The 13,315-nt window shown below is 46.7% G+C and overlaps 2 protein-coding genes across 2 annotated transcripts; both read right to left on the reverse strand.

Annotated features, from left to right (window-relative positions):
• Nucleotides 1–3,262: 3,262 nt before the first annotated feature.
• EDB91DRAFT_1065641 (uncharacterized protein) lies at nucleotides 3,263–4,048 on the reverse strand (the record flags this gene model as incomplete). The annotated part of the gene is made up of 1 exon (XM_041314791.1): nucleotides 3,263–4,048. One exon carries the CDS (start codon nucleotides 4,046–4,048, stop codon nucleotides 3,263–3,265), a length of 786 nt encoding a protein of 261 aa, XP_041168680.1.
• Nucleotides 4,049–5,640: 1,592 nt separating this feature from the next.
• On the reverse strand, nucleotides 5,641–6,390 carry EDB91DRAFT_1065639 (uncharacterized protein; the record flags this gene model as incomplete). The annotated part of the gene is made up of 1 exon (XM_041314789.1): nucleotides 5,641–6,390. One exon carries the CDS (start codon nucleotides 6,388–6,390, stop codon nucleotides 5,641–5,643), a length of 750 nt encoding a protein of 249 aa, XP_041168681.1.
• Between the last annotated feature and the right edge of the window lie 6,925 nt (nucleotides 6,391–13,315).

The following is a 13,315-nucleotide window of genomic DNA, read 5'->3' on the forward strand; positions in this document are numbered from 1 at the left end:
GTATCCATCAGCGTTATATCATATTACGCCTATCGAAAGAATGCAAAAATTTGTCGTGAAACTCCTATCATTGCACAATGTCCTGCTACGCAAGGAAAGCGCGCTTAGCCAGTCACATGAAAATATAAAATCATCTGAACTACAGTATGAACTCCGTAATGACCATGCACTAGAAGGAACGTCTATCTTCATTCGCCTAAGGTCTGCCTAGGGGAGGCACCCGCTGTCAACGGAAGACTGCTCATAGCAGCAAGGGCTTTCGTCCTGAAAAACATGCCCGTCCTACTTGAATACTTAGCATAACAGAGCCACACTGCTAGGTTGACGAATTATCCGCTAATTCACATCCATATGTTCAGTTTGATAAACTGGAGCCAGTTATGGAGATCGGAGGATAGGTAGCAATAATCCATATTGACTGCGACTGGCTAATATTCACGTTAAATGGCACTGCAAGGACACTTACACCTATGCCCAACATGACGGTGGGGCTAACCGGGATCAAGTGACGGAGTGCGACGCTAAGACGATGATACGCACGTAGATTGTGATTCCAATTGAGATTTTTGATTTACACCCACATTTTAAAAACCATTCGGGTGCGCTTGGCGTGCTCACTGAAAAAGAGAAAGACTGGTGGGCAGTGGATCAAAGCCAGTGACCTAATCGTACACCAATTTTCCGGCATCGAGACGGGCAGAAGGTAGACCGAAAAAGTTGTAACATTCTACATAGAAAATGAATGAGCTGTGCGCTTAGGAACTGAATCGAAAACATACTGAAGCGTTTGCTATGGTACAAATGGTGAATCTTCAGGGGAGTACGTAATGTATACAAATTTGCGTACCGACGACGCCAGTGGGATGAAGGAAAGTATTTTCCTAGCAATCTCCGTAAACATGTTTACTGCCAGTCGTCCAGAATGTAGAGACGCTTTCGGTGGCAGGGGTGGCGCAACTCAACTTACCCAATGGTATTACCTTCGCAAGTAGGTCGAATAGATCTAAGAGCTGAACGGGGGACGATTTGGGCTGTTGCGCAGACTCTAGGAGGAGGAACTCTATGCACATGGAGACATGCACCGCCGCTTCGCATGGAGAAGCGAGGATAGGGAAGGAGATCCTCTTGCGCAGCGAGTGACCCTCTCGGATATGGATGAAACTCGACGAGCTCCTGAAGTCAGCTAGGCAGTCGAGAGTTGAAGTTGTCTTCCCTATGCTATGGCGAGACACTCCCAAAGCTCGTGGTGCGGCGCATATACCTAATTGACGAAAGGAATAGATGGCAGAGGATCGGAGCAGCGCGTTCCTGCATGATAGTGAGTCATTGGGTGATACGATGAATGACCTTAACGATGTTTGCAAGGAGGATGACAGATCTGGCTGTGCTGTTCGGCTCTGAGCAGAAATGTAGCACAAGGGCAGAGACAAAGACCGGGGGAACCCATTGGGCCGGAAGAAACACAGGAATGCAGGCTTGGGTGATAGTAGAACCACCAGATGCATTGCTGAGAATGGCAATTGAGATAAGAAAAACTGTGCATATTGTGGGAAAACAAAACTTGAGCGCTTGATATTCACAGCCTATGTTTAAGCTGTGGAGTGACCACAAGGGTGAAGACGAATAGAGGATTTGAACAACGACCTCCGTCCTGACTCAGTTCTGCATTGAAGGAAAACTTACCACTCCGTATCAGTTGTCAATCCGCACGCATTCGTTCGGTATAAAATCAAGTCACTCTGAGTAAGTGATAACATTCGTTTGATGGGTAAAAGCTGAAATTGTACCCCGCGCATTAGGTAAAGTCCCCGAACCAAAATCATGTCTTCCCGAGCCTCTGCGAAGCAAGATAAATCAGCGACAAAGCCTCACCAAAAGATGCAAGGACATAGTGAACACGTCAGTGGCATCGTACGGCTGCCTGATAAACCGTGGATCATTACCAGTTCAGAAGATAGCTTACTCTGAGTTTGGGACATGGAAAGTGGTACACAGGTCGAGGATGCCTGAGAGGACGAAGAAAGTAACGGAGTACGCGCCATAGCACTGTCGCCAGACGGCAAGAAAGTAGTAAGCGGGAGTGAGGATGGACACGGTCAAAGTCATTAAAAGATGGACGGGGCGCACAGACGAAGTAATGACCATCTGCTGAAGTCCAGACTGAGGGAGAGTGGTGAGCGCATCCTTCGATCATACAACGAGAGCGCGGGACGTCAAGAACGGTAACATCATCCTGACAATCAAGGGACTCGAGTCACTCGAGGATGAGCTGTCACCATGGGTGCAGACAGTTTGTTACTCACCTGGTACGATGATTGCGACGGGCGCGGCCATGGGGAACATAAAAGTCTTAGATTCCAAGACAGGTGAACTGTTCAAAACACAAGTTGAAGATAAGGATACACGTAGGCTTGAAGCTTTATGCCTGGCATGGACCTCAGACCGGGAAGACCCTTATCTCCGGGGAACTCGACCTGATCAGGAAGTTCGACACTGCTACCTGGACCGAAACAGCTATTCTCAATGGGCACAATGGTGTTGTCTATGACATTTCATTGTCTCCCAATGAGCGCATCCTTGCAAGCGTATCGCACGACAAGACAGTGCGACTATGAAACCTAGAAACCAATCGGCCCATAGGACCACCTGTCCACCATGAAGACAAGTTAGAATGCGCGGCCTTTTCTGCAGATGGAAAGTTACTCGCCACTGGCGGCTTCGACAAGTGCATATACACGTGGGATGTCTCTGCTATCCTCAGAGAAGCTGGCCTTGATGACCATCTATCAGAAAATGTAAGCTTATATACATTTCATCCGCCATAACACTAACAATGAATCATCCTTCCAGGTGGTATGTTGCACCAGGCCTCTTCAACAACCTTACTCATCTTATCGTTCATTCAGAATCATAATGTGTAACTAGATCTGATACACCATCAGTATAAACTGGATGGCTAGCACTCAGACACATCATTCTGAGCCTTCAGGCAAGCTGCAGCAGGTCCAGCAGTCTGGGCCAGTGTTCTGCCGGTCAGTGTACGTTCATCAAAGTTAACGTACGTTCAGCTGCGAACTTTCCTATGGATGCAAGTGAACTGAACCCGTGCAGTGCCAGATGTCCTGCTTGGATATTAGATAATCATGTCTGATTGGACGATGAAGCAGGAGTGAATGTTCAAAGTGCAGTACACGGTGCGTCAACGATCGCAGAATGGATAGTACTCGACTACTACTACTAAGGTAGCACTAATTTTCTGAATCTACTCGGCAAGAACATCGTCAGCTTGAGGAAAGTCTGGATCGTCGATTCCCTCTGCATCTAAGTCAAGAAGCTCGTACAACTCAAGCTCAGCGTCTAAACCTCGAATGGTGACTTTATAAAAAGATCCCAGCCATTCCTCCGCACGAGAATAGTCAAGTAAGTCATTGATAGCAATGTGGGAGAATGAACCACCGACAGCACCGACGGGGACTGAGTGCATTGATTCTGTGGCGGAAATCTCCTCCTCCTCCTGAACAGCTCGGATAAGGTCTGCAGCAACATCACTTATCCCTCGCCTCTCGAAAGCAAGGCTGCGTGGCTCCTGTTCGCTGCTTTCTCCTGATAGATCATCACCAACTGCATGAACTACTTGAGTAGGCTCTGCTTTGTCAGTGTCCTCAGTGTCACAGTACCGGCACTGAAGCCGCTTCTTGACCACGTCATTGCGTACATGCTCCTCATGAACATACATCTTGAGTTCTGCCAGAAGGGTGAGCATCTCAGTTGAGAGCTGATTGTGCCATTTCGTGAGAATTGTGCCAAACATGCTAAATAGGCGTTCGCAAGAGGCAGAATTTGGGCAAATCGAGAGAAGACGTTGAGTGATAGTATGAAGTGGTTGACGTGCTGAACCAGGATGTGACAGTCCTGTCCATATATTGATTGGATCGACCGAAACACCCTGAGGACTGTTAGCAATGTCTTCTGAACTTGAAACAATCAGTTTGATGAAGCATACCTCCTTTTCTGTGTGATATAACAGTGAAAGCTTGTAGTTGTCCATGTATGCGAAGTCATGGGAGCTATTCAAATAGTCGTCCAAGTCCATATACAGTGGCTCAAAAAACTGTCCGCATGTTTTCACATTTTTCACTATCTATGATATTTTATGAGAATGTACAAACACATCAAGGACATGCTGGTACCATATTGGAGTACTACTTCAGGGCTTCCAATTGAGCCCTATGGCGTGGGAATCAGCCGAGATATGGTGGACATATGAGGCTTACAAAATGATGACTCATGCGGACAGTTTTTTGACTCAAATATTTTACAGTGATAATCAGGTATTCTAGTACATTGTGTGACCTCCCTTGGCTTTAATTACTGCCTCTATCCTTCTAGGCATACTCTTAAAACTATATCTAACTATATAAACCAGAATGTCTTATGTGTCATAGTCATAATCACTATGAAAGCCATCTCCTCTGCTCGAAGGGATAATATCCTCTCTTTGTCCTATGCTGGCCTCTCTGCTCATCAAATTTTCTCTAGAACTGAAGTATGCAAGTCTACTGTGGCCAAGTGTATCAAAGAAAGCCATCTGGACAAGGAAAACTCTTGTGGAGGACGTCCACCTCTGCTAATAAGAGGGCTATCATCCAACATATCACTACAGGAAAGGCTAATGATGCCGTCCAAGCCACCCATTATATCAATTCCACCATCACCACCACTGTCTCTTCACAAACTGTGAGGAATGTTCTCAAGGCAGTTCATCTCAAGGCAGTAACAAAGAAGAAATGCCTCTTCTCTCTATCAAACATAGACAGAGAAGACTACCTTTGGCTTGACCCATCAAAACTGGACTGTAGAGGACTGGAAGCATGTTATATGGTCAGATGAGACCAAAATCAATAGGATTGGGTCAGATGGGAAGGTATATGTGTGGAAAAAGAAGAGGGATTTTCTAACAGACAGAGAGGTTAGTGAGACTGTCAAATTTGGAGAAGGTTCTCTAATGGTATGGGGCTGTATGGGATGGAATGGTGTGGATATACTTGGTGAAGTTGAGGGGAGGATGGATGCTGAGCAGTATGTGGACATTCTAAATGACCACTTGCTGTCTAGCATAGCTGAATTAGGGATTGATGAAAAAGACATCATTTCCCAACAGGATAATGATCCCCAGCACACATCTAGAAGAGCCAGACAATGGTTTAAAGAACATAATATCAATGTTCTTGACTGACCAGCACAGTCCCCTGATGTCAATGTCATTGAACATCTCTGGGGAACACTCAAGAAGAAGCTTCAAGCCTATGAAACCCCCCCTAAAGTAGTATAGGAGCTATGGGAGAGAGTAGCAGTGGAATGAGCAAGGATTACAGCAGAATATTTCCAGAAATTGATTGAGAGTATGCCTAGAAGGATAGAGGCAGTAATTAAAGCCAAGGGAGGTCACACAATGTACTAGAATACCTGATTATCACTGTAAAATATTTGAGTCAAAAAACTGTCCGCATGAGTCATCATTTTGTAAGCCTCATATGTCCACCATATCTTGGCCGATTCCCACGCCATAGGGCTCAATTGGAAGCCCTGAAGTAGTACTCCAATATGGTACCAACATGTCCTTGATGTGTTTGTACATTCTCACACAATATCATAGACAGTGAAAAATGCGAAAACATGTGGACAGTTTTTTGAGCCACTGTAAAGATCGAGTGGTATATCATTAGTGTTGTAAAAACGGCGCCAAAGACGTGCAAAAAGTGTCGCAAGCCCCGCACACGTTGTGAGGGGTACATTCCGGAATGGAGAAACCTTATAGAAAGGATTCACAATGATGGCAGCAATAAAGACTTCCTGGTCGCACTGTTCCCAGCGGCGCTCGACGCTTGCAAGAACAGCTGTACGAGCTGCCAGATCAGTGCTGTTGTCGATCTTGGAGTAGCAAAAGTGCAGAAAACCAAATGATATTGCAACATTTTCGGGTCTTGCCTGGGCTGCTTGATGAACATTTGTCATGAGGGAAATCGGCTCCAGCAATGTTTTCCATCTACAGAGAGCATTAGTTCTGATTTTTACATTTATTTTTGAACCGTACCATGCCAATGCATGCCAAAACATTGCATTTTTGATTGTCACAATGGCTGTTTGAGTCTTTCTGCGTGAGCATGCATCTCCACCTGATATCAAATGAGCTTCGTGCTTCGTTACAAGCAATTTGAGTGCAGGACGAAGCTCAAGGAGGCGGCGATAGGCAAGATAATGAGACATCCAATGCGTCAGCACTGCCCTGAGAACTGTGAGCGTCTTTCCGATTGTCGCCATCTGTATTTCGTGGAGAATGGCGAGCACACATGTCTTGCTGCATAGCCACGTAATTAGTTCTTGCACCATGTCTCCATAGATCCCGTAGTCGTCTTTGACCTTGAAAAGGTCACCGACGATGAGATTCCACTGTTGTTGTGTCATTCATAATCAGCAAGTGTGACGAATCACGAAAATTGCCATACCTGATGAGCCAAGCAATTAGGAACAACAATGTGGGGTAGCTGCTCTTGAAGCAGACACCGAGCTTTTCGTGATTCACTGGACACGTCCATGGTGCAAGCAATAACACTTGCCCCCCACTTGGACTCGATCCTGCTGATTGCATCTAACATTTGCTTGAGAAGTTCTTCAGCGGTGTGAGGGTCCATCGAAGCATCGTGAACTTTAATCATGTGCAGCTAAATATACAATTAGTAAAATGATTGACAGTCTCCGCAGTTAGATTTACCTTTCGGCGAGCAGTCATCATAAACCCCAGGAGGTGATGGTGATTTTCACCAGTCCAACTGTCACATTGCAATGTTGCGTCAGCGCCTTGACATTCTTCTTTAGCGGTACCTTTGAGTATATTAAGGGCATGGGGTAGGACACGTTGTGTCAAGACTTTTGCAGAGGGAATTTTCACTCTTGGGAGAAAACGGTCGCATAATACTTTCCATTTGTGGTTCTCAACCCACCGCAGCGGTAAACCAGCGCTTGTGGTGAGTCTTGCAAGCCCGATTTCCCAATCAGCTTGATCTGAAGTCATCCAAGCTTGGTCGCCAAAGCCATTAAGTTGGTTGCCCAGTGCTATGGGGGAGAGAGGCGGAAGTGAGCCAGAAGCAGAGTGGTATTGACCAGATTGGATTAGATGTTGGCGCTTTGGATGGGATGGTAATGAGATTTCCAAGAGGGCAGGACTTGGACTGACCAACAGAGAGTCGCGGTAAAGGCTACTGGAAGAACTTGAGGCTGTGTCAGCCTCGGGAATTAGCAATGCGGGAAAACTCAGACGTGCAGACTGCATAGTCGATGATATATTGAGATCTGGTGGGCTGGTGGCGAGAATGATTGGAGGTATAGCACTGAGATGTGCTGGAGTTAGGACCCGAGTGGCACATTTTCGCGGTGAATATGATTGGTGGTATTCAAGCCATGCTTGCGAATGGATATCCTCAGAGTGCAATGTGCAATCACGCAAGTGACATAATAGTGTCGTCGGCTGACTGATTAACCAGGTGCGTTGGGGATCATTCTGGCCACTGGCCCAAACTAGTACTCCAAGTTAGTAAAAGAAAGCTATAAAACAGGCTTGCGTACGAGTGCCTGCGATCGCCACTTCATCCCTCGGTGCATCTCGCTGGCCTGCGTGAACCTGCTGCTCATCTATTGCCTGCTCATGCGCAACGCGTTGCTCATAGAGCCTTGCACACACCACCTTTGCCTTTCTGCTGACCATCGAAGCTGGGTCTTTGACAGCATAACCTGGGTGCTCCACAAAATGATCCCACCACCATCCTCGGTTTGACTTTGATCTCTTGCTGATCTTCGCCATCGAGTTAGCGTGTCGAAAGTGGGGAGTCCATCTTCGAGTTATAAGCCTTGAAGCGTGCCCTTGAACCGAACACACGAAAACCATGCGTTTATGTGAGTAATGATATGTGAAGCGGCACAAAGATAATGTCTAATCAAAGATTCTAGCATTGACCAGATATAGTATAGTTCATTATAGTGGGACCAGGAAACTCCTCAAAGTCGTGTTCAGATGAACATCGATAAACTTTGCCAGCTTTCCCATGAAATCCGGTCAGTGACTGTGACCTTGGTTCACTGACCGGCAGAACACTGGTCTGGGCTAGTTTTGACAGGTATCAACGTCTCCCCACACTCAGGTTCCTCAGAATAGCACACTGCTAAGCAGACCCCATTGACTTCATTGGGAGTAGCTGCCTTCACCCCAGCGACAGCAGCGAGGATCGCGAGGTAGGCGAACTGAATAGGCTTCATGGTACCTAGCATTGCTATATGTCAGTGATGGTTGTCAGTGTTAGGAAACCACACACCAACAAAAATTTGATTGTGTGGTGTATGCGAAAGGGCTGCTGCAAGTCCAGGGAGAGCTGCAACATGTCAATTGAGTGAAATGGATACAATGTCGTTTCAATTCTGTAACTCACTGTAAACAAGGTGAGTGTCTCTGAGGTTTTGAAACCCAACCCCATTCAATTTATATTTCTCGCTGAATGACGAAATTCGCCACGTCAGCCGTCCATAGCCAAATTCGCGCCAGAAGCAATGCTTCTAGCTTCAGTTTGACAAGACTAGTACTATCACCTGATCTGGAATGCACAATCGATGGGTAATGCACAATGCACTCCAGAGCTCACCACTCTACATATATTTCATTCGGAACAGCTGGAGAACAAGTATTAGCATATGTTCAATAAGACTACCAAATCAAATATTTAAAATCGGCGCTGGGAACCCTTCCCGAGATGAAACATTGTGCGAGTGTACCCAAAATGAGTGATTTTTGGACACTCATCAGCAAAACCCTAAGTTAAGGTCCCCCCATATACAGCACTGTATGGTGCTGTGTGGCACTGTGTGGCCTGTACAGCACTGTACATGGGGGGACTTCGCTACACATAGGGTTAGGGTTTTGCTGATGCTAAATCCAAGATCCACCCACAGCATGCTATTCACAATTCGTGAGCAAAGTGTGACGGTCAGGCTAGATTGGGAAATCACACTCTCGGCTTAGTTGAGTCTCCGCTTTGTTTGCATTCAGCAACACTGGACTTTCATTTGCCTTAGGGATGCTCAATTCTAAAATGTTGTTGTTGCTGTGCACTTGACCTTATGGTCATCCTTTCGTAAGTTACCTACTGTCGCGTACAGACAAATCGGGACAGGAGGACTGACGCGATTGACGTCGTGATAGATACGAGCGCAATGAGCAGTCATTCGGCTGAGTGACTATGCAAATAGGTTTCAAACTAATTTCTACTCTATCCCTACTTTACCTGTAGTTAAAATAAGCGCACCAGCGTCGTAACATCTCAGTCTCTTCCAGATACTGAGATGTAAGCCCTATAGTTCTTTTCTTTCTCAATAACAAGCTAACGTACCCTTAGAATACATTCTTTGTATAGGTACTATTCGTGTATACTGAGTCTCTTCCAGATACTGAGATAATACATTCTTTGTATAGCTCACCTCTCCCCGTGCTCGTCTTCCTATCATCTTGATACCTACATGGACCCTAAACCTTTCCTAATTTGTCCAACACCGCTCAGCTAAACCTTCACATGGGAGAAGTTCTAAACCTTGTCACAGAGTGTCCTCGTCCTAATCCTCACTGTACAGTAGCTACCATGTCTCGTTAGTACCGAAGATACTGTATGAAAAATTGCTTACATGACTCAAATATTGCCAGATAAAAACAGGCACTAGGTGACAAAACTACATGAAAAGGTTTAGGAGTTAGGAGTTATGATAAGGTTTAGGAGTTATGATAAGGTTTAGGAGTTATGATAAGGTTTAGGAGTTATGATAAGGTTTAGGAGTTATGATAAGGTTTAGCGCTGATACTACATTGAAAGATTTAGGAACACTACTACATGAAAAGGTTGAGGGATACTGCTACATGAAAAGGTTTAGGTAGCTACTGTACGGTGAGGATTAGGACGAGTGCAGTTTGAGCTATGCGTGAACCTGAGAACAAATAGCTCAAACTAGTGCTTACTAATTTCGAGTGATCGCGTAACTAAGATGCGTTCTGATAGACGCATCTTTCATCTCACTTTCATTACACGCTCGCTTGTCTAGTTTATCTTAAGTGAGAGATCAATGCATTATCATTAAAACTAATCGTCTTCAGTATCAATCATGACCAATAACACATCTCACTCTGGATTGCTGGGAGGTGTAGGTGGAAAAAGCACCACTGCACTGAACCTGAATGTGGGTAATCAGGCTAACAACGCAGACAGAATCACCGACAGCATTGGCAGGGTTAGGTCTAGGGGGGTCCTATCCTCGAGAGACTTAATCCAGCGCGAAAATGACGCACATATAGCCCGCAACAGTGAACGCGCTGACCACAGGGACACCACATCAGGTGATGTTTCCGACGACGAGTCCCTTTTGGATCTCCCATGCCCTGAATCTTGTGCCCTTCCGAACCCTGGCCCTGTTGATACCAACACACCTCTCATTAATGCGTACAGAGCTGTTAACACATTGACTCTGCATTCACGATCTGCGTTTGACTCTCTCATGGGAGGACAACAACAGGGTGCTACTACTCCTGCCCTCACAGATCTGGCCCCAGCAGCCACGAGCTCCGCGATCGCAAGCAAATCACTCGCATACAATGATGACGAAATCAAGATGGTATCATCCATCAACAACATATTTGAAATCCTGCGTGTAATTATCAATCTTGCAGACTCAAAGCTGCACGTCCCTCTCACGCTCCTAACAGCCAAAGTCATGGAGAAGATCCACAATGACCCCTCGTGCATCGTCATGAAGAAGGGACTCGTCACCGACAACCCCAAGAAGTCGGTAATGGACACCTCCGGATTCCCACCGGAATCTTCACTATCACCCATACAGTTTTATGAGGCCTACGAAAACTTCATGGAGCTACTTAACCGTATCGCGGGAGGTGCTATCCAAGAAAAATTCAGGAAGCATCGCCTATTCTGCTTGTCACACAAACACTTTGAAGAAAACTTTTCAGCAGTCCTTGCCTTCAATATTGAGACTCGCAGAATCTTCTTCAATACAAAGTCCTTGCTCACTGATGCCGCTTATGAATGTTGCTGGAACAAGACACTAACAAAGATTTCCAGGGACAAGTCAGACAAAGCTGTGGCCAACGCGAACAGGGAACTCCAGAGGCTGATGGCACTTATGTCTCACTTTGAAGGGTCCAACAGCAATAATCGCTACCACCCGTACCAGAACTCAGCCAAACTCAAGGCGGACACTACCGCCCAACTGAACACTGATGGGAAGTCCTTTCGGAAAGGCAAAGGGATCTCGTCCGACGGACCCCTTTACCTTCTCTGCGGTTGGAACGGCCACAAGGCCAGCAATTGTACCTTCACCCACACCGTCAAGAACTCCCCCCTTGTCTGTGTCTGGCAGGGTAAGATCATGCTCAAGTCCTCTTCAGTGATCGTCTGCATCTCCCACAACATCGGAAGATGCACACCAGGCAAGCACGGAACGGACATTATCCATGTCTGCTCCGTCTGTGGCAGCAAATCGCATGCTGCTTCAGCAAAATCATGCTAATAGTATCCTTCAGCGCATTGTCATGCCCTACCATGCCGACGCCTTCGAACAACTGTTGCATAAGTTTGACCTCACTTCACGTTATCCTGACCTTATGCACAACATTAGACACAGCTTTCCCATTGGCAACATGCCTGTCCTGACTTGATCCTATACTCCCCTCAACCACAAGTCAGCTCTTGACAACCCAGACATCATTCGTTCATATCTTGAAGAAGAATTTTTACTCAATCACATGTCAGGACCTTTCTCAGCGGCTCAGGTAGAAGCCGAGCTGGGAGGGTTCTTCGTCTCTTCACCCCTTGGCCTCATCGAAAAAGCAGGATCCCCTGGAAAATTTCGTATCATCAGGGATTTATTGTACCGCAATAAAGAGGATGGTTACTCGGTGAACAAACACCTCAACGCTGACGACTTCCCAACAGATTTGGGCACGGCCTCACAAGTCGCAGAAATAGTGAGTAGCACTCATACACATTCTTTTCTCGCGGTGTCACCCGCCCCTTCCTTTCCCTATTGCAAAGCTAGGTGCATATATGTGCCTAGACTAGCTCTTTACCTTGTGCGGTGTCGCCCACCTCTTCGTTGCTAGTCAGGCGCCTGACCGCGCCTGGCTCGAGTTCGGATGGAAGGATCACTCAGTCCTCATCCATTCCGATAACCAAGGCGTCATTGGTGCTTTCAAGCACGGCCACAGTAGAAACTTCCAGGTCAACTCCTGCATCTGTCGTGTGGAGGCCATAGTAATGGACTCCAACATGTTCTATCACCTCACTTACGTCAAGTTGCTCATCAATAAAGCGGACCCTGTCTCTCATGGCGAGACGGGTCCGACGAGCACTCGTTTACCCCTCATCCAGCTACCTCCGGAGCTGGACCCTTTCATCCTACCTCATGTCTGACGAACCTTCATCAGAGTCAGCCAATGCTGACATGGTGACAGCCTTGGTCCGACTTAGGAACACTTTGAAGAAGCCGCCTGAGATCGGAGTGCCACCCACCACTACTCACAGAATTCCCAAGCCCCGTAAACCCAAACCAGCAAATATCATTGCACCTTCCAACTTTCGCCCACATGTTCTTGCACGCGACAGAGTTCGCCTCTGGTCAGCACCACACTCAGAATCCTTTCATTCAGGTCTCCTCAACGACCTTCCCCTTGCAATGGCCTCACGCCTTCTCAATGTACTTTTAATCTCCGTCAAACCAAAAACAAGAGAGAACTACGGTGCGGGCCTTCTCAGGTTCCACCAGTTCTGCGACTCTATCTCTGTCCCCAAGGAACGATGCCTTCCAGCACCAGAACACATCATTGCAGCCTTCATCTCTTCTTGGGCTTGCTGCGTTGCTGAAACAACCACAGACTATTGGCTCGCGGGTCTTCACTTTTGGCACCAACTCAACAGCACGCAGTGGCACGGTCACACACTCGTTCGCAGAACCAAGCAAGGACTGGCGAAGGTCATACCTGAAATGTCCAAACATCCGTGTAGACCACCCGTGACCCTGGACCACATGCACACACTCTTCCGCCATCTTGACCTCTCCAACTCATTTGATTCGGCAGTTTATTGCGTGGCTAGCATAGCCTTTTGGTCCTGTTGCAGGTACTGCATACCGTTCCTTTCCATTAACTTCCCGTTAACTCACACACCTGCAGACTCGGAGAACTCATCATTCCATCACTCAATTCATTTGACGC

This window comes from Suillus paluster (genome assembly GCF_016628075.1).
Source record: "Suillus paluster strain FC165 chromosome Unknown EDB91scaffold_321, whole genome shotgun sequence".
NCBI lineage: Eukaryota > Fungi > Basidiomycota > Agaricomycetes > Boletales > Suillaceae > Suillus > Suillus paluster.